Source organism: Peromyscus leucopus, chromosome 22, assembly GCF_004664715.2.
Source record: "Peromyscus leucopus breed LL Stock chromosome 22, UCI_PerLeu_2.1, whole genome shotgun sequence".
NCBI classification, from domain to species: Eukaryota; Metazoa; Chordata; class Mammalia; order Rodentia; family Cricetidae; genus Peromyscus; species Peromyscus leucopus.
Window position 1 is genome coordinate 56,380,198 of NC_051081.1, and position 27,378 is coordinate 56,407,575.

Genomic DNA, 27,378 nt, shown 5'->3' on the forward strand with positions numbered 1-27,378 from the left:
CTAGATATGCTGCTGGAACTTAAAAATGAAAAACCATAAAATTTTTATTCAAAAATTTAAAAATCATATTTCCATTGAAAATCCAAATTCCCAGCTTCCCTTTGAAAAGTCAGCTTTGGCACCAAGCCAACATTCCTTTGCAGCAACCATTAGCGAGGGTGGAGAGGGGTGTCCCACTCCAGCTGCATAGGAAGCTTTCCAGACAGCAGGCCATGGACACCTTGGAAAAACCTATGCTACAGGGACACCTCACCACCAACCACAACCCCCAGAGATCGCTGTACATCTAGTTTCACACCATCTTCTATCACTGGGTAACTTCTAGAACTTTGCCATAGGTTGCAGCACATTTACCCTGAAATTTTAAGTTTTAAGTATTTAAGTATTAAGTTAGATCTGTTCTACCTCGTCACTACTGAGCACCGGCAGATACATGGTTTGGAAACTAACGTGAAGGCCAAGGAGAGTTGGTCAGAGCATGTGTCAAATCCGCCACCGGTCAGCTGAACAGAACTTTCTTCAGGCCCCAAGGACACCAGTGACTTCGTTCCTTTGGGATGACCTGAAAGCACCGGCCTATCCCTCACCAGCTGCTGGCCACACACTGGGCTTGCTCTGGACTAGATGGGATGGTGAAAACAGGTGCTGTAGGGGACCCGGACATTCCGCAATGGAGTCCTTTTGGAGGGCCTTGCTTTATAACAGGCGCGGGGCATTAAAATCGGCGGCACTGTGTTCCTTACAAAGACGACTGTGCCATCTGAAGGCTTCTTTTATCTCAGTCTCCAGATGAACATGTCGATAAAGCTGCTCTTCCCAAGCAGCCCCATCTCTTGACTGAGAACACACTGACAGCTACGGTTATTTCCAGCTCCTCTGCCATTGCTCATCTTCAACGTTCTGCCTGACTTCAGCCCCTAGTGCCTACTGGAAAGAAACTTAACAGTCGGTCAAAAGGTCTGTGCCCACTAACAGAGATCTTCTGAGCTGCCCCTCAGGAAGCCTGACTACGGAGACTCCACTATCTAGGCCACACACCAGCTCTAAGAGACAGAGGGCAGCTTCCAGCCAGGGAAGTGGGGCCACCCTTGGAGGGAGCAGAGAAGGTGATATGCTTACTGGAAATGCCCTGAACACAGCCAGTGAGAACCCAGCCTCTCTGATGCCCTGATGAGGACCCATGGGACGCCTCCTCTCCCTGGCCAGCAACTCCCCAGGGCTGCAGAGTTCTGAGTGTAACAATCACCACATGGATGGCATCCCCCATGCTGACTGGCATACACTTATCTAAAGGATGGCTGAAAGGGTTCTGAAGAATCCAAGGGCTAGACTGAAGTCACATACAAGATGTGCCCAACCCCACCCTCCACCCCCCACCCAGTACCTCAGAAGACAGCCTGAGACATTAGTAATATTCACAGCCCTGTGCACTGGCCTTTACTTGCTTATATCTGCAATGCCCACCCACTCTTACTGTAGTAAACTCCATTTGATCAACAATGAAACGGAGCTGGGCACGGTGGCGGACGCCTTTAATCCCAGCACTCAGATGGCATAGACAGTCATCTTTATAAAGGAGTCTGAGGCCAGCCCAGTCTACATAGTGAGTTCTAGAATAGCCAAGGCTACATAGTGAGACCCTGCCTAACAAAACAAAAAGGAAAGAAAGACACCAAAGCTTACAGAGATGAGGAGCTTGCCAAGCTCACCGTCAGACTGTCCGTCACAGTCTAGGCTGAGGCCTTCGTCACACTGGTGCCAGTTGGTCCACAATCCCATCACACAAGGGGGGTCCTGAGCAGGAGACAGCAGGCCCTATCCCTAAGGAATTTACAGTGCCATAAGGAATAAGCCAAGTTAAATGCTACAGGTGCCACCAGAGCGGATTCTAGGGGGAGGGACACAAGGCCAGTTACAGATCCTGAATAACAAGGGCATGGAAGAGCCCCAGGAGATCAGAAGGACCGCTCTACAGCCTGCTTCTGAGAGACAGAAGGAAATGAACCTTTGACAAGAGCCAGAGGGAAGAGGCCAAGAGGCCGGCAAGGCAGACCAGCCGTGGAGGACACAGAGTGGAAATGGTGCAGGTTGGTAGTGGCTCTCTCTTCTCTGGGCACTTTCTGCGGCATTGGCCTCATGACAGAGCGGCTGCACCGAACAAGAGAGGCAGCTCTCTAAGAGGGGTGCAAGTGGCCAGTCCACCCAGATCGCTCATAACCCGCTGCAGGAGGATGACACAGACATAAAAGTAGGTGTGTGTCACCAACACAGATGTATCGCACGTACAGGAGGCCTAGAAGGAATGCAAGGGACATGAAGACATCCTCAGGAAGACACGGGCATCAGACAAATACTAAAAAGGTCTGGCAGACATAACAGGGTGCAGGGGACTTGGGGCAGGAAAAGAAACGGCTTCATTAACGCAGAGAGTTCAAATAAAAAGGGAAACGTCCTGAGGAAAGTGTATACGATTACACAAGGACATTGAGCAACAGCAGGTGAGGAGAGAATTAGCTCTCTTTCCACACTTTCCACACACGGCTCTGGAGGAGGTTCCTGGTCAGCAGGAAGGCACATGGGTGCTGTGAAGGGCAAGGCATCCAACGGCCATCCTTCATAGGTTGTGGGCCTGACCTTAGGCCAATGTTTCTCAGACCATACAGTGAGAATGGATGGAGTGGGTCCTCCCCCAAGGCCAGAAGGTCACCAGTAGACTTCCAGCACTTTCTACATATGAAGCTGTGCCTACAGTCATGACTGTCCTGTGGCGGGGTCACATGGCCGAGAGTACATTAGGAATCTTATGTTTTCCTACTCCTATGATTACCAAACTACTGGACTGCACTGTGTACTGGGGTTTATGCCTTACTTTATTAAATACTTAAAGAATACTCCCACCATTTTTTGTTTGTTTGTTTCCTGTTTTCTCAGCACTGGGGATCAAACCCACGGCCTTTTGCATGCTAGGGAAGCAGCCTACCGTTAGGCTAAGTGCTAAGCTCTGCTTCTTATCTTTTTCATTTTTAATCACGTGTGTCTGTGTGGTTATGTACCGTGTGTATACAGGCACCTCTGGAGTCCAGAAGAGGATACGGGATCCCCTGGAGCTGGGAGTTCGGGAGGCCTTGAGCCGCCAGGTGCATGTAGAGGAAACCTAACTCAGGTCCTCCGGAACAGTACGTGCTCTTCGCCACTAAGCCATCTCTCCAGCCCCATACACTGTAGTTTTATAACCTTTTAGTTATAAGAAGTACCTGAAACATTTGACCCAGATCTCCTCCTCTGATGGGGATGGGGAATATGGGGGAGGGGGCCGTCAAAATGTAGGTTCCTTGGCCCTCATTTCTAGGACTGGCTAGAGCCAGGGAACACCATTTTTTTTTTTTTTTTTTTTTTTTTTTTTTTTTGTGACAGCCCCAAGTGATTTTGACACAAATGGTCTCAGCCACACTGTGGAAAGCCACGCAGCGGCAACAGGGAAGCCCTGACAACTTATAAATGAGGAAGTGACAGGTAAGTGCCACACTCTTCCAAGTTTGCGGGTGGATGTGTCTATTAGTGTCAGAGGCAGGGCCCAAGGACAATGGTTCGTAAGAGTGAGTAGGAAGCAGGAGGATGAAAAGGGAAGAATCCACTTATCTCTCCAGCTGTGCGGAGAGGAAGAGACTATGGGAAGGTGTGTCCCGGGCCGGCCGGAGCTCATCCTGTATCCTTCAGGGACAGAGAAGCTGGGTGGTCATGGTCCTGGGTGGTACCTATGTGTCCCTCCAAATCCCCTCCTGGCTCTGTCCTGTGCCCCCAGAGCATCATCCCATCCTCTGAAGGATGAGAGGAAGGGGAGAGATGCCAGGCCCCCCAGACTCACTCCAGGTTGAGCCCTTCGGTCAGAGACCTCAACACCTTCCCTCCTGCAAGCACCCTGCTCCTCAACCGCTCTCCTCCTGGGGCTCTGCCCCTTCCTTCCTCATCCCTGCACACATGGGGCAACTGATCTGGAAATCCCATGCTTCCCTGTTGCTTTCCTCATGCCTACCACGTCTTCCTAAGCACTTCTTATTATCTACCAGAACCTGAGGGGCACACGCAACAGCAGGCTGAACATACACTGCAGAAGTTGGCCACGCCTACAATGCTCCCAGTTCCAATAAGAAACCGGTCACATGAGAGGAGATCAGCAAGGGCCTGTATGTAGGTGCTCCGGAGATGGGCTGGGAAGGATGGCTCGCTTTCTGATCAGCAATGAGAGGGACATGTCATTGCTGACACTGAGGAGTGAGAGAGACATGCGGCTGGTACCTGTGAATTGGAGCCTCCTGAACCCCAATTCTAACCCTCCACACAGCAGCTTTTCCAGCGACTGAAGGGTTTCACTCTTCACCCATCTCATTCCCAGCATCACTGAACGCTCTCTCTTCTGAGGCTCGTATTTTGAAAGAAATCCTACAAAATTCGATTGTGGCAGAATCCCACCTGTTAAACTGGGCGGCAAGCAAAAGCCGTGTGAGGGACTTTGAGTACTTCCCGTCAGCGGCGCCTCACCTAGTGAGCAGAGACCAGGGTTATCTGCACCTCCACAGGCAGGACCATCGGAAGGAACACTATCAGTCACAAAGAACTCTGAAGCAGTCAGGAGGCAGCAAAGACATGTTTAACTCCAAATTTACAAGTAGGTGTTCATCCTACTTCAATCACTGTGTGGATACAAAACCTGACCAGAGCTTCCCAGTGTCCTTCTCCAAGGAAGTCCTGAAGATTAAAAATGCAATTCTCAAAATGAAAATATAAAATCCAAGAATTTCATAATTAAGGGGAAACTGTGCATCAAACATCTATGGGAGTCAGGTGGTTACACCGATTATGTATTTTACAACAATCTATGAAGGCACAGCATTTATTTACTCTAATTTCTAAGGAAATTTGGACTTAAGAAGGCACAATACAGCCCAGTGTGGAGGTGTGCACCTTTGATCCCAGCACTAGGGAGGCAGAGGCAGGCGGATCTCTGAGTGTGAGGCCAGCCTGGTCTACAGAGGGAGTTCCAGGACAGTCAGGGCTACAGAGATCCTACCAAAAAAAAAAAAAATCTAAAGCAAGAGAGACAGAGAGAGAGAGAGAGAGAGAGAGAGAGAGAGCCATGAACAAGCAAACACAGTAACTGCCCAAAAGCAAGCAGTGGGCAGAGCAAGACCCCGACCCTACTCAGGGAACCCCAAGCCCCTACCGCCACACTAACAATGTTAATGAAGAGGCGGGGGCAGAATACAGGGACCTGACATTTAACAGCATTTCAGGGCATGTGTCTTCTCCTTCAGGTTAAACTTCAGGCAGCTTCAACTCTTTACTGCTCAAACTTCCTCAAATTATTAGTCCACTTTCCTCCCCTAACTCTTGATTTATATCCCTCCACGTTTCGGGCCTCTTTATCAGTTCCTAAACACAAAGTCATGGGGCTTTAAGGTCGGCACCCATTTTACACAGGAAGCAGCATTTATATGAAGTGACATTTCTAAAACTGTTCAGGGACAGGGTGATTCCAGACCCACATCCCTTCCTGGCTGGAAGGATTCTTCCCCACCTCCTGTCACTGCTTCCAGGTCCTTATGATAGAGACGGACCCTTTCAAGTGTACAACTAGTCAAGCTCTTCAGTAGTGGGCAGAGCAAGACAGAGAAGCTCCACAGGCAGCCCGGAGCTCACCCTAGAGCACGCAACCTTCTACTGCATTGTCAACCTAGACAACAGTCCCTTCATTTCCTTCATCTGTGAAAGGATTCGTCACAGTTCAGACCTATCAGGGGACTTCAAAAGCCAACCTTAAGCTACCTCTTCCCTAAAATGCCACTTCTTTGGTTGTCTGCGTGAGGGAGAAGGGGACTTAGGAGGAAAAGTCAATCAACAAACTGACCAAAAAGAGCAAAGATTTCCTAAGCCTTTCCACTTCACACACACACACACACACACACACACACACACACACACACACACACTCTTCCCCCATCCCAACCATGATCAACAGCATACTGATACTTGGAACTTCAGACGGTTCTCTCTCATCCTCACTTTCACTGCCAAGAGGATCAGTTCTGAAACAAAGATACATTCAAAGCACTCCTCCCACGGTAAAGCTAACAAACACACTCAAGAGCACACACATGGGTGCGTGTGCATGTGAATGTGAATTCAGATTTGAATTCTGACTTCCGGGGGTATGAGGATTCTACTGAATGACGTGGGATTCATGGGAAAGTTTCACAGACTCTCAAAAGTGGGGCATTATGGTTACCACTGGACTCCTAACAGCTCCTCCCCACCCATCTTTTTCCCCTTCCTTCAAATGTTTCAGAACACCAAGAGTCCCCACGACTTGTCTTCTCCCTATCTCAAGAGTCTGTCACATGATCTATAGACCAATGACTGCTGGGTCGAGGGCTGCTCCAAGGCTCATCTCTAACTAGAGTACTGTCTGTTAGAGTTCATCTGCCCAGAGTACTAGCCTGGCTATTTACCCCAGTTTCATAGTAATTAGCATCGTGGGGGGAGGGGTAAGGAGGGAGGAAGAAAGGAAGGTAAAAAGAGTCACAACCAGAAAGCAATCTCATGACAACTCAGAGCAAGGCAAAGCAGATGTAATAGACGGTAGAAGATGCTGAAATACATTATATATAGGCTGGTCATCTGGGACATTATTCTTAGTTTCTTTTTGGTACCTGCTGTGGACTCTAAAAGCCCACATCAGCAACTTGTAAGGAACACAAGTCCCATGATAGGAAGACACCTGACCTCTCCTGGGTCTCACACAGTCGCTCTTTTCCTTTGGTACAGCTAGTCCTCAAATCCCCCTCTCCACACATCCCTTTAATCAGACCTCCAGAATTACATTAGAAATAAAGTCACTTGGGAAGCAGGACCCAGAGAGAGAAACATCAGAGGCCAAGTACTTCCTATCGTAAAGAATCTTGTAACTGCCCAGACTCCATTATTTCAATTTAAGGGCTACTGAACATCACTACCTCAAGGTCATTCCGAAATTCTTCGTAGAGATAAAGATTCAGGAGCCTAAGGCAAGACTTTCTGCTCCTTTGCCTGATAACATAAAATCTCCTCCTGCTACCTTAGCAGCCAGGGGCACTCTGGGGTTCTAAGTGTACCAAGTCAACACAATAGTAAAAAGTTCACATTTTATTACTTCCTAAAACAATTGCTTTCATAATTTCCTAAATTTTCTAAACACTGTTAATTGGCACACACCAAATGAACACACTAGCAAGTTACAGTCTTTCACTTCCTGGCCTGTCCCCCCACCCCACCCCCCACCCCCACCCCACCCCATCCCCATTGAATTACATTATTTGACTACAGCTGAGTCTTGGGCTTCCTTTCAACTTGGATTCAACTATTCACGTGTCATAAAACTTCTCTGGTTAGCTTAATGTTAAAATGTCTGTCTAACTTTATCATGTGAGGTTTTAATACCTCCAAGAACTTTGCTAATGACTTAAGAGTCAACTTTTTGGTAATTCACAGAAATAATTGCCGCTACAAAAAGTACAGATTGTGTGGTATTAACCTAACATTCTTAAGACTTGCTTACAGCCGGGCGGTGGTGGCAAACGCCTTTAATCCCAGCACTCGGGAGGCAGAGCCAGGCGGATCTCTGTGAGTTCAAGGCCAGCCTGGGCTACCAAGTGAGTTCCAGGAAAGGCGCAAAGCTACACAGAGAAACCCTGTCTCGAAAAACCAAAAAAAAAAAAAAAAGACTTGCTTACCACACAGCCAATAACTGTATTATACAAATGGCTATGTAAACTCGGGGTACCACAAACTTCAGAGTACCCCAGAGGATGAAGATTGTCCAAGGTGCCAAGCCAAAGTCACAATCTCAATTCAAGTCACCTTCCTTGATCCTCCTGCATACGTAAGTTCTACAAAGAACTTTCTCTGGACTGCTGAGATGTTTAAAGGAGCTTATGAATATTAGATTACTTTTAAAAGTTATGATCCTTTATAGAAATCTAGAGGTATTAGCATGGTAGAGCTAAGGCAGAGAGAACACACAATTATCTGCCTCCCCAAAAGAATAAGAAGGTGTAAGCCTCTCTCTTGTTTCTCATTAGCAAGAAAAATATTTCAACAGATCCTGCCCTCCATTTGCTGGTAGGCTGGCAACAACCTATTTAAGTCAGAGATGTAACACACCTAAAGGTCATGTGCCACAATTCCATTTAGGAAATAGTGAGACTCCTCCACGGGACTGAGAATACCCAAAGCTTTCCATTCCAATCAACTTAATAAATAAAGACTAATTCTATGTATTAAAAGGATCATCTCACTTAGGGCACTCTAATGATCTATTACCATAACACCTTGAACACAACTGCTGTTCAAATTATGTGGAGGATATTTCACTATTAATCAAAAGTTACCAGTATGATAAAGGAAAGAATTCAGATCTGAACTCTGGGAAGAACTGTTTAACCCTCCTTCGACATAATTCAGCGTTATCTTATTTTAAACAGTGGAGCACAAAGCTGTGAGCACAGTGTTGAGCCCAGATGTCACCTCCAACTTCAGGCCAGAGAGGGAGGAATTCTGTGTTCTAAAGGAAACCCTTAAGACCTCAACAGCAGCCAGTCAGGCTGAGGGCAGAGAGCCAGCATCTCTTGGAAAGTGCAAACACCTCCAGATCAGAAACAATGTTAAGCAAGATCTCCAAAGTCAATTACCTTCAGCCCTGGGGCTAGACCAACCATCTAACCGTACCCCACCAACAACTTTCCCAGACCTCTCTCTCTCTCAGGACATACTTCCAAAGTTCCTTTGCTCAATAAAAATGGCGCTGCTTTCTCCATCCCAATACTGTTTATTTCTCGGTAATCCTGAGGCCCTTTAAACAATCAAATTCTACTGGCCTCATTTAAATGCCAGCCCTCCCTAGTGTCAAACGCTTTCCCTGAGGGTAGGGTGAGGGGACAGGATGGCTGCTCCTATCCACAGCTGCAACTTTTTCACCAGAAACCTTGGCATCATGAACTCACTTCTGACTTCTCTTCATAACCTGCCTTCCCCCCCACCCCCCAAACTGTTGCCTCTCAGTCTCTCGAGTCACACACTTCAATGCAAACTGTCCCCAAGTGCAGGATCTCTTAAGCCCCATCCATCGACGCCGTATCCTGGGCACTCGACACTCAGACCATTCTCAGCCTCCCGGCGTCCGATACCCCGCAGCCGTCCCCGGGTCCACCGGCCCTAAGGACTCCGGGGTCCGGTGCCCGGTGGCCGGGCAGCGACAGCATGAACACGCGCACGTCTGTCTAGCCCTCCCCGGCGGGCTGTCGCCGAGCCTCCGCCCGCGCCCACCCCCGCCCGGGGCGGCGATGGGGGGCTGGGTGGGCACCGAGGCATCAGCCAGAGAGACAGGCGAAGGGACAAGGCCAGCTGCGCGCCCCCGCCCCGCCGGAGCCGGGCACAGCGGGCCCGGCCCCAGCCCCCACCCTGCTCCCGCCCGGGTGGCACCACGGCCGGCAGGGGCGGCCAGGGCACGACGCCCCGGACGCCGGTACCTGATCGATGGGCAGCTGCACGGCGTTGCTGAGAGGCTGCAGCAGGGTGGAGCCCGTGGTGCTGGTGGTGGCCATGGCCGGGCCTCGGCGCTGCGCTCGCCCGTCCGCCCGTCCGCCCGTGCGCCCGTGCGCCCGCTCGCTCGCTCGCTCGCTCCGGCCAGTCGCCGCTCGCTCTCCCTGTGCCGCCGAGCTACGCCGAGGATGGGGATGCAGCGGCGCGCCCGCCCCTCGGCCGCTCGCGGTCGGAGCCGCCGCGCGGGGAGGGGCCGTGGGCGGGGCCTCGCGGCGGTCCCGCCCATTGCGTGGCGCCCCGCCCACCCACCCGCGCAGCCCGCCCGCCGGCTCACGCCGCTGCCGCCGGGCCGCCCGGTTTCCAGCAGCTTCCAGCGGGGGAGCCCCCTCCCCACCCCGCGCGCTCGCGCGCCCGACAACCCCGCGGCCCAATGGCGGCGCGGCGCCCCGACTCCCGCAGCCAATCAGAGGGCGCCTGCCTCGGCCGCGCCCCTCCTCCGTGCTGGTGGTCGGAGCGGGAAGGGGGGGGGTACACCCGGGGAGAGGGGCCGAGGCTCGACCGCGACGGTCGCCCGAGGGCGAGCGCGAGCCGTGCTCGCCGGTGCGGGGAGGTGGGAAGGGGGGCGTGTGAAGGCGGCTCTGCCTCTGCCTCCCGCTCGCTTCCTTTCCCGGGAATGGTGGGCGCCGTCCCCACCCCTCCCCTCCCGGGCGGACAACAAAGGGGCTGGGGGTGGCGGCCAGACAAAGAGGGGAGAGGACTTGGAGGGATGCAGGCGCTGGAGGAGGAAGTTGGGAACAACAACAACAAAAAAAAAAGCAGCTAGGGGGCTGGGAACTGCACGGCGACGCACCGCGGGGACACCTCCCACCCCTACCCCCCCCCCCAAAAAAAAATGCCTTTGTCTCCCGTGCTGCCCAAAGTTGCGGAAATCCGGGTGGGCCAGCCTCCCTCCCGGACCCGACGACGACGCCCGCTCGCACCGCGCCTCCAGCCGAGTGAGTGGGGAACGGGGTCGGACCTGGGCAGCCACCCAGGTGAAAGCCACCGCAGGAGCCAGCAGTCAAGGCCCCGCCTCCTCAGAGGAAAGGCTGCTCGCTGGTAAGCATCCCTTCTTCGCGTGCCGGGTGAGCATCCCTGCCCAGATGTGCATCCTACTGCGTCCACACCTTCTGCCCCTGCAAACGGAATGCTTCCTTCCCCCTCCCACTTAACGACAGCCGGCCGTGTGGACACCCCTGGAAAAATGCTCCGACGTCGTCCTCTCCAACCATCCCAGGATGTGGAATTGGGAGGGGGGCGGGGGGTGATCGCTAATATTTAACGGGGGGGGGGGGGGTTAAACGTGCTGTAAACACTGCTTTTAAAGGCAGTCGTGTTTGAGCCTCCACAGCAGCCGCGTGAGGTGGGTAGTGTTAACCGTCTTCAATCTAACGAGGAAATTTAATTTCGGAAAAATTACATAACTTAACCAAGAGCGGAGGGGGGGGGATCCAAATATTTTAGCCCTAGTTCTGACCTCTTAAACCTAAGGCCTTTCACCCTTGGGCTTAACATCCACTCCAGAACAGCCATCAACTACAGGTATACCTCTTCCTCAAGGACCACTCCAGTGTCTTCAACAGTGAGAGCACAAACAGTGCTTCAGGGAACCTGGCTGTGGACTCAGCTGTCTGAAAAAGGGCTGATTGAATTAGTCAGGACAGTCTCTTCCTGCCTGACGCTCTCTGGGTGGGCAACTGAGTCCTAGGAAGGTCGTTTGTTGTTTGTTTGTTTGTTTGTTTGTTAGTCTCTGATAGATAAGAGGATGGAAAGAAAAAATTCAAATGAGATCTTTCCTATTTGATGTAGGGTTGCAGTTAGTACTTGGGACCAATTAGAAGGCAAACCTGTTCAATAATGCTAAAATAGTCCCCAAATCTGGACCTGTCTATTCATATAACCTTGGAGGAAGGACCACTTTTTTTTTCTCTTTTCTCCACTTTGGGGAAGTGTAGAGGAAGTGTACAGGTGGCCTAACACACAAACTGAAGGGAAAAAATTAAAATACCACGTTAAAAGCTTGAAAAGTGGGTGTTAGAAACATATTGCAACCTAAAGTAGGCAGCATAAAGATACGATCCCAGAACAAATACTGTCTACCAAAGCAGTTATGTCAGGCTGCATTATCTTTTTAGAACAAGACAGAACATAGTTTCTGTTGGGGGTAGGGGGGTGACTCCTTTATAAAAGAGGTCTGACTGGGAGTGCCATCCTCAGCCGCTTGCCCCAAGGGAAGCAGACAAAAGTAATGATGCAAAGTCAGGGGAGGATTGTAATCGAAACGGCTACTTTGGAATGATGGAAGTAAGTCCATCTTTGGGGTCGTGGTGTACACTTTAAGTAGAGGGAACATTAGGACAAGGGGCAGGAAGTACGCATAATTAAGCATACCTGTGGTCTCCTAGATGGTTATCTCAGTTCTGGTTCCACAGAAATGGCCCTAGGTAAGACCTTGTTGCTTGGTGGGACAATCAGGTTTGCTTTAGGGTGATGTCTTGGGATACATTGTCTACTAGCCTCTGTGTTCCTTGAGTCAATGGTGCCTGTAGGATTGGGACATGACTGGAGACGTGGGCACTTTTTGGGACAAGATATTGTAAAAGCAGCCGAGCCAGGCGAATCTCTGTGAGTTCGAAGTCAGCCTGGTCTACAGAGAGAGATCCAGGACAGGCACCAAAACTACACAGAGAAACCCTGTCTCGAAGAAAAACACACACACACACACAAAAAGATATTGTAAAAGCTGACAGTTTGTTGTGCCTTCAGCCTTGATGGGAATGAATAAGTATTACCAGTTTGGGTAGTCTTTGAGTGATTAACAAGCCAGCTGCGCCCATGTTCACAGAGTTGATGAAATACTGTTTTATTACCTACCCAGTCCTCCATTAACCCAGTCAAGTTGATGTATTAAATTAACCACTCAGAAAATGTAATATAATTATAGAAGTGAAAGGTTTTTCTATTAGGAAAGTATTACATCTGGATTTAACTGATTTTCAGTATATAAATATATTAAGATATCATTTGGCCGGGCGGTGGTGGCGCATGCCTTTAATCCCAGCACTAGGGAGGCAGAGGCAGGCGGATCTCTGTGAGTTCGAGGCCAGCCTGGGCTACCAAGTGAGTCCCAGGAAAGGCGCAAAGCTACACAGAGAAACCCTGTCTCGAAAAACCAAAAAAAAAAAAGATATCATGTGGTATACCATAAATATAATAAATATAGACACTTTGTCAGCTGTACTTTACATTTTCAAATACTCCATCTTTATATTTCTAATAAAGGAAACTGAGATCCATCCACATTTTGAGCTAACAACTCAGTGATCAGAATATAAATTGGCCTCCTGACCAATATCTGCTAATTAGACTAGGAACCCTTAAAGGAGAAACTCAGTACACTGTCAGTTAATTATATATATATGTAATTCCTCACTGTCTGCTCACCTAACGATAGATAAACTCAAAAAAAAGATACCAACCTATGACAGCAGTCCCCATGTCCCCTTATGTCCCTCCTAACTCTACTTAAAAAAACAAAAACAATATTGATTTTTTGAAATACTTTACTGTGTTGTTCATAGGTGAAACTATGTGAATTTGATGCTATCATGATAAATTCATATATAAAATTATAAAGATGAAACTGCAATGAATATATATCATATAATCATATATATGTCACTTAAAATAAATGACAAAATCTTGGTAAAAAAAAAAAAAAAAAAAAAAGACAAAATCCTTGTGTACATGGGACAGTAGAGTAATACAAAGGACCAGGTCAGGTCAGTCTTGTAATGTAAAAAAAATTTTTAATGTAAAAAAGACAGTACTCTTCCCGGAGAATGCACAAGCTTGATTGGTAGTCAGAGTACCGGAGTTTGAGTTCTGAGTATTGCACCCAATGGCTCTTCTGCCCTCATTTCCCCATCGTGAAGTGTGGATAATGGTAACTGTCCTACAAGACTGAAGATTGACTGTGAGCTTGAAATTAATAATAGACTGGATTTTAAAGATATTAGTAATGTTTCTATTATTATACTACTACTAGTAATAAGTGGTAAGGAATTTTTAACACAGAAATCGTGTCATTAACATCATTACTCATTAGCATCATAACACCATTAAATCATTACTAACCAAAGCCTCAGAGTACTGAGCAGTGTTTCTGGGTGACAAGTGACGAGATAGTGTTCTTGTCTGGCTCCCTTGCCCTTGCCTCTCAAAATGGCTGTGATAATTAAAGATTGCCACAATAAAATGTTCCCTTCTCAACTTATTTTTAACTTTGAATAAACCATTCAGAAGAAATGAATAATCTGCCAAGCTGCTTTTGTTGTGTAAAAAAATGGTATGTGTCATGAAATTAGAGTTCTTGGCCAATTATTATTGCCTATTTTATACCCTTTATATCCTGGAATTACTTCCGAGATGAAGGCCATTGAACTACATACACAATGAGGTCTGCTAACTGGCTGGCACCCTTTCGCGCTCCCAAGGTAGGCTTAACCTGGGGAGGAGAACCTCCAAGACCTGATATGCTCCAATTAGGAAATAACAAGGGAGACCGAACAAGAGGTGTCGGGTGCAGTAAAGGTCCTGGCTCTCCAGAATCTGCCACTTAGGAGGTCGCTAACGGTGACCAGGACACTCCCCCCTTAGTTTGATTGCCTCCGGCCCGAACAGGCTAGATACCTGAGTTCCGAGTCCTCTCCTCCTCTGTAATTGTCTGATTCCCATGAACTTCTGGGGCTTTCTCTGTCTCCATGAATCTGATATTCAACCTAGATTTGATGTGACGTTGAGTTAATTATATTGGTTAATATTCACCCTATATTTGGCTGAAGGATACAAACAAAACTATTTTTGTCGAGGAAATAGCAGAGCTTTGCGATTGTTCTATAGGTTTCAGAGCAACTTCTGATTTACTGTTTTTCCAGTCAACCTTTATTCTCTGTGTTCTTCAGTGACCTGTAAAAATACTTACTTGAAATCTGTGTATCTTAGGGAAGTCATCTGTTTCCCCCCCTTTTTTTTTTTTTTAATGTGTATGGGAGTTTTATCTGCATGTGTGTCTGTTCACTGGTTGTGTCCTTGGTGCCCGTGGAGCCCAAAAGAGGACTTGAATCCCTCCCAACTGGAATTATAGACAGTTGGGAGCCACCATATGAGCTCTGGGACTTGAACCTGGGTCCTGGAAGAGGGACTAGTGCCCTTAGCACAGAGCCCTCTCTCCAACTTCTGGGCGGTTCACTTTTATGTGAACGAGTTAAATCTGTTTTAAAAACAATACCCCTGTCTGTAGCTAGAGTTTTCCTGCTTTGCCCACAGTCAGGACAAATCTTTGTCACCTGCCAGTTCCACAGCCGCTCAGACCCAACCAAGTAAACACAGTGACTTATATTGCTTACAAACTGTATGGCCGTAGCAGGCTTCTTGCTAACTGTTCTTATATCTTAAATTAATCCATTTCCATACATCTATACCTTGCCACGTGGCTGGTGGCTTACCGGCGTCTTCACATGCTGCTGGTCATGGCGGCAGCTGGCAGTGTCTCTCTGCCTTAGCCTTCTGCTTCCCAGAATTCTCTCTCCTTGTCCCACCTACTTCCTGCCTGGCCACTGGCCAATCAGTGTTTTATTTATTGACCAATCAGATCAATTTGACATACAGACTATCCCCCAGCACCTGTCTGCTCATAGTGACTCACACCTGTAATCCCAGCATTTGAGGGGCTTCAGCAGGAGGATTGCTGTGAGTTAGGCCAGCCCGAGCTACACAGTGAGTTCCAGGCCAAAGAGTGCTATAGTATGAGACCCTGTCTCAAAAAAGGCAAAATCAGTCAGTCAAACCCTGTTGGTGTGTATTGCTGTACAGATGCAGTCTGTAATCCCTGACCCTTAGATATTGAAACATTTCTACTTCCACAGGCTCTCATACTATTTGCATTCAAATTATGAAGCATCCCAACTTTAAATCGTTGAAATCGCCTCAGGTTGATGATGATGGTGATACATCATGATCACAGCCCATTACCACCTACAGCATGTATTACATTAACCAGGGTAAGAGTGCCTCACTCTTCTCAGTTCTGCCTGTTCCTGTTTTTTCTTTTATTTGGGATTTTAAGAAGTCCCCCTCCTGAAATGTATTGACATTTCACTGCTGCGCTAAACAGTGTGGCCTGTTCACTAAGAGAAGGGTCCACTAACCCTCTGTCTCGTTGCCAGATCTGTGTGTCGTGTCTGTAACAGCCCCATAAGCCTGTTACTCTGAGCAGATGTGCCTTTCTGTAGGAGAACCTGTTCAACAGCACATCTTCCATAGGTATCTCCAACCCTTCTATGGCTGCCATTGGTTTGGATCCATAACTCACAACACCAACACCAGAGTCCTAAGCAGTGAAGAATTAGGAACGAGAGCCATCTCTACTGATGAAGTCTTTGATAACACATCTAACCCAGTTCTCTTGCCAAGGACTTGCTCTCCAGGATAGGTGACTCCGGTACATGAGGTGCCTGCTGAGGAATGCCTTATAATCAGATAAGGCCAGGTTTCAATTTCATCAAATTATCTTTTAATTTATTTTCCATTTGAAAGCAGATATTTCTTCCTGTTTTGTGTGTGTGAATTCTGATCTAGACCTAAAACACTGTATATCACAAGGCAGTGTTAAAACCGCAGAACTCTGTCCTTAAAAAATGGAAGAAATGCCAAATGTTCCTGAGGACACTTAAACCCATATTACTATTAAATTTATAGGTAAGAAGTTGATACTTCCGAAGTACACATAGTTCAGGTAAATATAAATGTCAAAGATGGGCCTTTCATTAGAGTTTTCATTTGAAATACTGTCCCTAATTTGTTGAGATGTGGGGGAACAGCCTCATATGAGCCCCGCCAGGTGAGGAAGTTGAGTCCTGGAACCAGGTAGCCTGAGTTTGAAGCCTACTTACTCATTCTGTTGTGTGTGCACTGGTTCCTTGGCTCTCAATGATCTCTCTAAAAGGGGGATCTGATTTGTATAATTCAAATAACTTCATTTACTTAGGGGTTGTCACATTTTCATCTCAGAGTAATTACTGTCCTCATTCACAGTCATCTTTAGAGAAGTTGTGGATTCTGCAGTCTATGTCATGTTTATCCCTGGCGCCAGATGCCAGGTAAGGGCGCAGGCCAACGATATCTGGTTGCTTCCGTTAGTTAATCCCTCTTAAAATAGCCGGGGAGGGGCAGGGGAGCAGAGGCTGATGTAGAAGACTTCACTTACGAAGAAGTTATTAAATGACAATACAATCCTGGTCTACCTCAGCTGAAAATTCTAGCAGATTTTTACGTTTAAAAATAAATAAATAGGGCCAGGTGGTGGTGGTGGACATCTTTAATCTCAGCACTTGGAAGGCAGAGGCAGGTGGGTCTCTGTGAGTTTGAACCCAGCCTGGTCTGCATAGTGAGTTCCAGGACAATGAGACCCTGTCTCAAAAAAAGTAAATGACAGACGATAAAGTACATAAAAATCTCATAGTTAAGAACTAAGAAAATGAATATATAATTTAGAGACAAATTATTATTTCAATGATTTTAGAAATTTCAAGTATATTAGACACCATCCTTTAATACAGTGTTAATGTAAATACTGTCTCTAAATCTACAGATATTTATCTTTTTTTTATTTTAGTGCCTAGCCAGTAAACTAATGAAATGATTCTGTTATTCTAGGATAGGAGCCAGAAACCTAGTCTTATTGCATCAAGTGACTCATTGCTCATGGAAAATGTATCCAGCTACTGGTCTCTAGATGCCTCTGAGAGAGCACTTAAAATTGTTCCCTTTGGAGTTGTAGAAGTGTCATCAAAAGATAGATTGGAAGACAAGTAAAATCAACTCAAGTGTGTCTCAGACAACCCAAGAAGGCAGTGTAGCTCAGTAGTACCTTCAGGACCATCTCTATCAGGACAAGGGAGATTTCTGGAGAAAAACCGAAACAGGACCAGAATTATAGGCTGGGCCTGTTATCAGTTTGCAGGGGCCATTCCTAAGCACTCACCAGTACTCGAGTGTGCTGGATGGGCCTTGGCACCTGCAGACTGCTGTTGCCTGGAAGCTGGGAGGTGGGTTGCTTTGCTGTGTTGGCAGCAGATGACTGTTAGGAGAGAGAGGTGGGGACATACCCGTCCATAGCATCTGCCAGAGCTAGGTCTAGAATTTCAAATCGAAACCAGTTTTCACTGAAATCTTGGAAAGCATCATTCCATTTTTCTTACAAATTCCAATGCTGCTGTTAAGAAATGCCACTTTAACTGGGCCTTGTAGCCTATTTGGGAGGCTGAAGCAGGAGACCAGCCTGGGCGACACAGAGAGACACAAGGCAAATGCTAGCTGAGGTGTGGGAGTCCTGGAGCCTCCCGTACCATCATACCCTGACTGAGTACACCTGCCCTTTACCTCCATTTTAGCAGCCATGATGATGACCTGTGTCATCATACCTTCTGTAAAGGGGCTGCTTGGGGGACTGGAGAGACATCTCAACGGTTAAGAGCACCACCTGCTCTTCCAGAGGACTGAGGTTTGATTCCCAGCACCCACGTGGTGACTCACGACCATCAGATGCTCTTTTCTAGCCCTGTCAGGCACTGCGTGCATGTGGTGCATAGACATAGATGCAGACGAAACACCCAGACACAGACATAAAAATCAAAAATAAAGAGGCAGCCGCGGCGTATACTGGTGGAGGCTCTTCCCGTTCAATGCTGTGGAAACCAAGCTGGTCAGTGACAACATCACTTACTGCTTGGGCGTCAGTTGCTGAGCCTGAAGAGCAACACATAATGTGCTCAGCCTGCCAACCATGCATCTGGTGATGTAGACCCAGTGGTTGTCCTACAGATCTGCAGCACCTAGCCCCAGAACCACACCCTGCCAAATTGCACAGCCGTGATAAAGATCTCCGTTTAGACTTTCCAGTTTCCCAGGTCTGGGTGATGGCCTCCACCCCTGGGCCTGCTCTGCCAGCAACTGTTAATAGAGGAGTTGCCATCTTCCTCCTTAGCCACCACAGTCCAGCTTTTAGAATCCTTGGTTGTACCATGTTGGAATTCCTCAATTGTTCTTACTTGAATTCTGTCTCCATTTTCCAGATTTTCTCAACATCTTACAGCCTTCTCTTAATTTACAATTTTTCTTCAAAATATTTCCATTAAATTGTAGACTACATATATGTGTGTCTGTGTGTGTATATATATATGTATATTTTTCATCTCCACCATTAAATATTTAAGAAGTAAACCTAAATACATTTCACACACTAAAGTTCATTTTATGAGAAAAAATTATATAATAAAACAACCAAACAATGCAGATGCTTAGAACATACCTTAATGTATGTGGAGAGCTACACCCATCAGCTAGCTCATTGCTTGCCATGTTCACATACTGCCTAGATAAAACACTTATGAAATATAAGTGAAAGCATTAAGAAATACTGGATCCACCTGAGGTTCCCGATGTTCATAGTGACAATGCCAACCTCGTAACAGCATCATTATTGTCACTAAATATTCCCAAAGGAAGGAGTAAGTGTTATAGCCTGCTGAACAGGCTTTTCTGAAATAGTGGGTTTCACTATAGTTATAAGGACTCTGTCATAAGCGATACTAAATACATGTATAACAAAGAATTCCAGATAAGCATCACTATGAGTCACAGCTATGAAAGCCCCCTTTTTAACTACATTTTAGTAAAATTGAACACCTGTTAAACAACTTTGTACATCATAAGTCACAATGCCGTATCAAAGAATATGAATTCATTTGGTTAATATCCCTCATGTCTCTGGAGGTATGATAATTCTGCCTCTTTTCTGATTTCTTTTTCATTTTGAGGAATCTGGGTCCTTGATTCTGTCTTTGGCTATCTGCATCCCTTTGGTGGTGGTACTTGACTGGTTCCTTTCTCTACTAAATTTCTTTAATTCATTGTTAAATCTGGAGTCTGCATCAAGTTTGAATTTGGTATGTGGGAACAAGAGTTTTTCACATACCGTGCTTTTCCTGTTACAACGTCAGGAATGTAATTGGCGGGCCTTCCTCTTTTTGGTGGCACTGAGACACATCTGTCAGTTCTGCCATCAGCAGCCTGGTCCTTCATGGTGCCTACACACACACACACACACACACACACACACACACACACACCCATTGCCTTTACCAGTAATGTTTTCCCAGCAGTGACCAATGTTTGTGTCATGCTTTGCTAGTTTGGTGATATCACATATATAGATGTTTTCATATTCCCTAATTAAAAGCTGAATTTCGCCCTTAAAAAAATGTTGCCCATAATAAATATATGTTGTGTGCCGGGTAATGTTTCAATATCAGGCCATATTCATGATAACGTTCCCTTAACATTGAACTGCAGTGGGGCCAGGAAGGCACAGTTGAAGAGTCAAAAGGAAAAGGTACTAGAAGAGGAAAGAGAACATCCAAGAAAATCAGGCAGAGCTGCTGGCACAGAGCTGTAACCCGAGCTACTTGGGAACCACAAGTTCAGGGCCAGCGTGGACAACTTAATAAGACTCTGTCTCAAAAAACAGAGGGGGGGGGAAGGGGTGTAGCTCAGTAGTAAGGTGCTGGCTTGCCTAGCATGTGTAGGCCCTGGGTTCAACCTTCAGTACTGGAAGAAAAAAAAAAAGGAAATTCAGAGAGAAGGGAATAGCAGAAGTTTTACAGAGATCGTAAGAAGATTGAAAACATGACCTACAGACACAAAAGAGCATCCTTAGAGAGGACTTTTCATAACACGCTCTCTGACATACAGGGACACTCCATGGGTACTCTGAGGAGTGTCACTTCCTCAAAGAAAGCCCAGGCAGGTATTCATGGTGTTCAGAAGGCAGCGGCATCACCTCCGCACAGGTCGGTTACCGCTACGTGTGAATCCCTGCCTCTCAGAGCCCTCTGTGGGTGTAAGATAGAGTGGAAAGCTGTTGCTGTCAGTGATCCTGGCCCTGTGCAAGCTTAGGCTTGTGTGTGTGTTTACATGTGAAAAATAGTAATTAGAAAAGAAGCTCATAGGATAATGTAATTTTTATATAGTTAAAATTACAGAAGAGTCAAGTTTTTTTTTTTTCTTTTTTTTTCTTTTTTTTTTTCTTTTTGGTTTTTCGAGACAGGGTTTCTCTGTGTAGCTTTGCGCCTTTCCTGGAACTCACTCTGTAGCCCAGGCTGGACTCGAACTCACAGAGATGTGCCTGGCTCTGCCTCCCAAGTGCTGGGATTAAAGGTGTGCACCACTACAGCCCGGCTAGTGGGCAATGTTTATAAAGTCCACAGTTGTCCTGGTCAGACCTTCCCCATCCACTCCCTACAAACTGACAGACCTAGAGGACAGCTTCTAGGCCTGCAAGCTCAGGTGAACTGTCTTCTTGTCTTTTATGCTTCATTGAGAGAGGGGTGTGTGTACATGTACCTGTTGGTATAGGTGTATGTACATATGCACACGTGTGTGCACATGCATCTAGAGGCTAAAGGTTGATGCTGAGGTTCCTCTTGGATTACTGTCCCCTGTTTTGAGACAAGCACTCTTTACTGAAGCTGGCATTCACCAGTTGGTGTGTACAGACATGCAGCCTAGGAACAGTAGGCTATCCTGTGCAACCTGGATATGTAGACTGTCCCCTGAGGTGAATGTAGCTTCCCACCGTGATATTTGCTCAGGATGCACACCCCAGAGCTTGCCCTTGCTGTTCAGATGCAAAACTGTGTCCATAACATAATGAAAGGAAGGCTACATCCCTTCCTCTCTCTTTACTTGCCATGTAAATGACAAACCTCCAGTGAGACACCCTGGGGTGCAGGGGGAATCTCCCCTTCCTCAAGTGTGGAAATCATGCTAACTGGTCTCCAAGTTATCTTCTAGCTCTGAAGCCCTGTGGTTGTCGTGATTGCAGACTGTCCTAGGCGTGAGCACAGCTCCATAAACAACACATGGTTTTTGCCCTGTATAATGGTTCTGCCCACTCCCCTGTCTAATAGCTTCCAGGGTAAGAACTTAGGGCGACGGTGTTTGTTTGTTCCATGAAGACTGTTTGAAATTGTGGCTGCAGAAGGCACAGTGTCAGCCCAGCAGCTTTGAACAGGACCATCAGTACTGCTGGTAACACAGCTAACTGGCCAGGAGACCCAGCTCCAGGGGTTAACCAGGCTCGCAGCTTTGTTTTGTGGAATGATATTTGGTATGCAAGTCATTAGGCCTTTAGAGGTTTCTTTTTTTTTAAAGAAAACAATCCCAAGTGTACTTGCTTGGACAGAAATGTATTAGCTAATTCTGATTTTTTTTTCTTTTGTATGACAGTAACTACAGCACTGTTATCATCTTCCAATGTCAAAACTTTTGGCTAGTGACAGTCATTTCACTTCAGAGCCTATTGTATTTTGACTTACAGATCACATGTGTTGGGGTAAACATATGCATGTATGCACATATGTGTGTGTGAGGGAGTGTGTGTATGTTTGTATGTGCACACACTTTTGTGTAGAGAGGCTGGAGGTCAACACCAGGGGTTGTTCCTCAAATATCATTCATTTATTTTTCGTGAAGGATCTCTCACATGCCTAAAATTCAACATGTAGGCTGGTTGATCAATAAAGCCCCGGAATCTGCCTGTCTCCAACACCCCAGGACAGGGACTGTAAGTATGTATCACTGTGCCTAGCTTTGTTCACATGGGTTCTGGGGATCAAACTCAGGTCCACATGCTTGAAAGAAAAGCACTTTGCAGACTGAGCCATCTCCCCAGCCCCTGGCCTATATTTTCAAGAATGTGAACAAAGCATTTTATTTACCTCATTTGTGTATGATTTACAATATAAAAACACAGTAACTATCAGGTCACCTGCAGGAACTTAATAGGCACAAAGGCCCTAGAATGGAAATCATGACTCACTATTAAATGGAAATCCAATTTAAAAAAAGAGAGAGAGAGAGAGAGAGAGAGAGAGAGAGAGAGAGAGAGAGAGACCCAAACAAGTGTGGAATGAGCAGTGAGAAAACAGCTTGATTTTTCCCAGCAAAGGGATGAGCACACACACACACACACACACACACACACACAAAAAAAAAAAAAAAAAAAAAAACACACATCTCTATCCCATAAGACTTGTCCAAGCTAATCACATGAAGCCACCTTTTTCTGAGTCAGATTGCCCTTCAGGGCCAGGACAGCCAGGACCGGATGGACACTGCGTTTCATTCTGCAATCTGGATGTCCTGAAAGGACATGAATTAAAACGCTCTTTAGTTGAGAACTCCCAGTCTTTTTATTATCCACAAGGCGGATTATATTTCATCTTCTATTCTGATCATCTCAAGCCAAATAAAAATTAAAATAGAGCAGTGAAGCTCAGCGGGGGGGGTGTCAGAATTCATCTGTGAATTCTGTTGGACAAAACGTGTTTTGAGGAATGCTTTTTTTTTCTTTATTATATAAATTATTCTTTTGAAAAGTCTACAATGAGCATAAACAAAGGAAGGAAAGCAGCCCTGAGTTCATCTATTCAGGCCAGCAGAATAAGCCTTCAGAAGCCTGGGAGCTTTTCTCCTGCTTGATGCAGACAGAGCCCCTGAATAATGCTTTCTGTGGAAGAGGTTTGAGTCGACCGTGGAGAGGGACAGGAGGACTACAAGGGCTTGAACAACTAACTGCTCTCTGAGTCTGCAGTCCAATGGCCAGATTCCACTGCTGCTTCCAGAAGCAGGTGTCATGATGGAACTATTTGGCCATGGAGACTTGAAATGCAGGATGAACCTGGAAGCCGGTTGGTTGCAAGAACACTTTAGGGCAAAGGTGGAGAAGAAACATTGGCATGGGCTTTTGGTGTCAAACCTGAAGTTTAGAATGGTAAGTCTACAATGTGGCTTTATTTATTTATTTATTTATTTATTTATTTATTTATTTTACAGAATAAAGGGAAATTAGTAGTAGTAGTAGTAGTAGTAGTAGTAGTAGTAGTAGTAGTAGCTATTTCATCCCCTCTCCATAACGGACTTTGGTGCAGACTATCAGGAACCACTAGCCCGACAACATAAGTGAAATGACGAAGTATGAGTGAGGGAAGCAGAGGACAAATGACCAGTCAGAATCGTTGGCCTGAGAGTCTACCACAAGCGCACACAACCTCTTACGGATGGGGCTGAAGTAGGAAACGCAGCTGCTTACGTACTGTGCATCTTCATATCAGCAAACAGCACGCACCAGTTTGTGAAACAGACGTTCTCTGGCTCAGCTCTCCGGAAGCACTTGTCACGTGGGCGGACAGAAGGAGCAGGTACTGGACAATGGGCTCTCAGAAGACCTACAGAGAAGACACAAAAGTTCCACCCACGCCTGTCACTTAGGTGGCCTTCTGATTAGAACAAATCAGAGCACACGGTGAAGCTTTTCTTCCACGACAGGGGTGTCTTGGGGACACAAGCTGGTTCCAAGCCTTCTAGAGATTTGATGATGCAGAGGAAAAATCTGCAGGGCCTTGAGGAAGTAGCTGGATTTTGGCATGAATGATGTTCTGACAGTTCATCAGTCTTTAATCAGCAGCTAAAGAGAGGCCAGCCATTCTTGCAGACTGAAGAGATCCAACTGTTCCAGGACATTTATGTAGCACCCTTTGAAAACATGGAGGTGCTGTTCTGAAGGCTATATGGAAGGCTAGCTCCTCTGCCCTGGAGGTCCATCTCAGGACAGATGTTTTAGTCACTCACATTCTTTTTCTAGGTTTGGATTTTTCCACTGAAACACTTAAATATAGAATGGAATTAATCCTAATTAAATATCCCTTTAAGTTGCCTTCATTTTTTTCCACCATCAATTTAGAGTCCATCTTCCCAACGTTTCTTTTAGTCTATCTGGTAGGAACTTCATTAAGTAGTTCATACTTTCATGGTAACTCTTCTCTATAGTTTACCAAGAATTATCTGCTTTCTTGTTATTAAAAATTATACAAACATTTCGAAAAAATGTTCACCAACAGGAACAATTGGCAGTCAACAATGCTTTGTGCCTTGAGGCTCTCTCTATCTTACGTAACTTCCAGCTAGCCCCTCTCTCCCTCCTTCTCTCCCGCTCTCTTTTCCCTGAATATATAAGCTCATGGGCTCACCAAGGCTGTGGCTGTGAAAGTGTATTCTGGGCATGTGACCTCCAAGTAGGCCACAGACACAATGTCTAGAGGACCAAGATAACCACTGCCTGCAACATCCCTCCCTCTCCCTTCTCCCCCCCCACCACCACAAAGACATTGAGCAAATTGTAGAGAACACAGACAATCCCTCTGAATAGAAAGTGACCAGATAAGAAGCAGTCAGAGGGTTTAAAATACCCTCAGTATTTTCATGTCCTTCTCCCTGTCCCCATCACAGGCACCTGAGACCTGAACAGAAAGGAATTCGGTCTGGCGGGAAAGCAGGAAGTGCTTAAAACAGTTCATTTGGGCAAGAGGTGGAAGCAACACATACATTCTATAGGACCTGTGACTGTGAAAGAGAAAGCGTAGGAGAAAGAGAACCATTTCAACAAGTGCAGGATGATGGGACATGCCGGGACACCACACGGCCTTGCTACCGCCTGCTCAGCCCCAGACACTTTTATCACCTAAAATCCTTCACATGGGCTCCATGGCATTCATCTGTCAAGGACGTGTCCTTGGTTTGGAGGCTGTTCCGGTGTCTGTTACTCCGCTCTGACCTCTCCTCTCATCAGTATTATCTTCTAGTGAGCACACTTGGCCTCCCCAGTGCCCTAGCACAAAGTGTTGTGGGAGCCTCCGAGCTGGGTATCAGAAAGCAAGGTCTACCCCAAAGAGGGGGAAACAAATAAAACAAAACCCAGTGTTGAGAACAGGGGTGAATGGCAAGTAGGTGCTAAGGACCAGTGAAAGTCTTCCAGGGAAGAGTGACCAAGGCCATCAACAGTGCTGGAAGTGCCAGGCAGTGGTGGAGCACACCTTTAATACCAGCACTCGGGAGGCAGAGGCAGGCGGATCTCTGCGAGTCTGAGGCCAGCCTGGGCTACAGAGTGAGTTCCAGGAAAGGCACCAAAACTACATAGAGAAACCCTGGCTTAAAAACAAAACAAAACATAACAACAACAAAACCAGTGCTGGAGTGCCCGGGATAGAGTGAAGACAAGAAACATCTGGTAACCAAAGGTCACCATCAGCCTGGGGCTGTAGCTAGTTTTAGTACACACCTTTAATCCTAGCACTTAGGAGGAATTCTGTGAGCCTGAGGCTAGTGTGATCTACATGGAGAGTTCCAACCCAGCCTGGAATGTTGTATTCTACCATGTCCAGCTTCTACAAGGAGGTTTATTATACCCATTTTACAGAGAAAGAAACCGAGGCTTAGCAAGACTAAGTAAACGGACAATGAGAATGCCCCTGTAGATCTAAACTCAAACTGCCTAAATGTCTCAGCAGTTAAGTTAATCCTGCATCCCAGGGTCTGGTGTTCAGTTCACCTTTTTAGAGTTGTGCCCTCTGATTTCCTTCATAATGTTTTAACAAACTGTTTGGACTGGATGGTGGTTGTCTCAATGAGAAAGAAGCACGATCTGAAAGAACTAGTTGGGAAAGGCAGAGTAATTGCGTCCTTCACCTATCTTATTCCTTCTAGGTTTGTGGGATGGTTGATCGCAATGCGGTGAACCCAAGGAGGAAGGGCTGGGACAAGGCCAGGTGCCTTTTTCTCATACCCTAACCCCTCTCGACTGGGCTGCCTCCCTCACACCTCACACTCAACACTTCAGAAGCCAGGTTCATCACCTTTAGTAGTGATAAAGGTGTAACTCGGTCATTGAGCACATGCCTAGGATAGTGAAGTCCTTGGGACCATCCCCAGTGCCAAAACCCCAAGCCAAACAGTGACAGGAACGTCTCCATTCTCCACCTAACCCTCTTCCAGGAATTTTAATAACACCTTCCAATTCTACAACCAAGCTACCATTAAGAAAATAAAGATTATTTTTAATATTTTTATTTTCGTGTATTATATAACCTGTGTGAGATTATACACTTGTGTGTGCAGATACCCAGAGGTCAGAAGAGGGTGTCAGATCCCCTGGAGCTGGAGTTACTGGCAGCTGTGATCCAGCTGTGCTTGTGGAACAGAAGACTGGTCCTCTGCAAAAGCAATCAGCAATTGCTCTTAACCACTGAGCTATCCCTTCAGCTCCTGGCTTTTTAAATATGTGTATAGATGTGGGGACACACATAAGAGGAGTTTTTCTAAGCATGTGTGCATGTGGGGGGTACAGGCATCAGGAGGTTTATCTAATTGTGTGTGTGTGTGTGTGTGTGTGTGTGTGTGTGTGTGTGTGTGTGGGATACACCTCTGAGGAGATTTTCCTAAGTGTGTATGTATGTATGTGTGTTGGGGGAATACATGTGTCAGAGGACAGCTTTTGGAAGTCGGTGCCCTCTGCATTAGGCTCGTGTACAGGGGCCTTTGCCTGTAAGCCATCTCATCAGCCCACTCTCCCCTTTATTTAACCTATTCTTTTATTATCTCTATCCCACAAGGGTGTTTCTCTTTTCCCCTTTACTAACTTAGCCCAGGTCTCCCCTTGAACATAAAAGGACTAAGTGCCATTTTACAGGATGCCAAGGACTTCAGAAGCCACTTACCTTTATCATTCTCTCTTAGAAGAACAATATATCATCAAACTGTCTTTGGCATTCCGATAAATAATGTCAGACAAGTGTGCTCTGCAGATGCCGA

At 46.5% G+C, this 27,378-nt stretch overlaps 2 protein-coding genes across 4 annotated transcripts in view; one reads left to right on the forward strand and one right to left on the reverse strand.

Annotated features, from left to right (window-relative positions):
- The window catches only part of Mboat2 (membrane bound O-acyltransferase domain containing 2), a 135,158-nt gene extending 125,346 nt beyond the window's left edge, over nt 1-9,812 (reverse strand). For 2 of the 3 annotated variants that reach the window (XM_028893741.2, XM_028893740.2), the window contains exon 1: nt 9,561-9,812. In XM_028893741.2, the coding sequence (XP_028749574.1) occupies nt 9,561-9,635 (75 nt within the window). In that variant the 5' untranslated portion in view covers nt 9,636-9,812. The remainder of the gene's footprint in view (nt 1-9,560) is intronic. The other variant, XM_028893743.2, reaches the window with a different exon arrangement.
- LOC114709774 (dapper homolog 3-like) overlaps nt 9,762-27,378 on the forward strand; it is an 81,508-nt gene continuing 63,891 nt past the window's right edge. The window contains exon 1 of the mRNA XM_028893744.1: nt 9,762-10,671. Coding sequence (XP_028749577.1) covers nt 9,762-10,671 — 910 coding nt within the window. The remainder of the gene's footprint in view (nt 10,672-27,378) is intronic.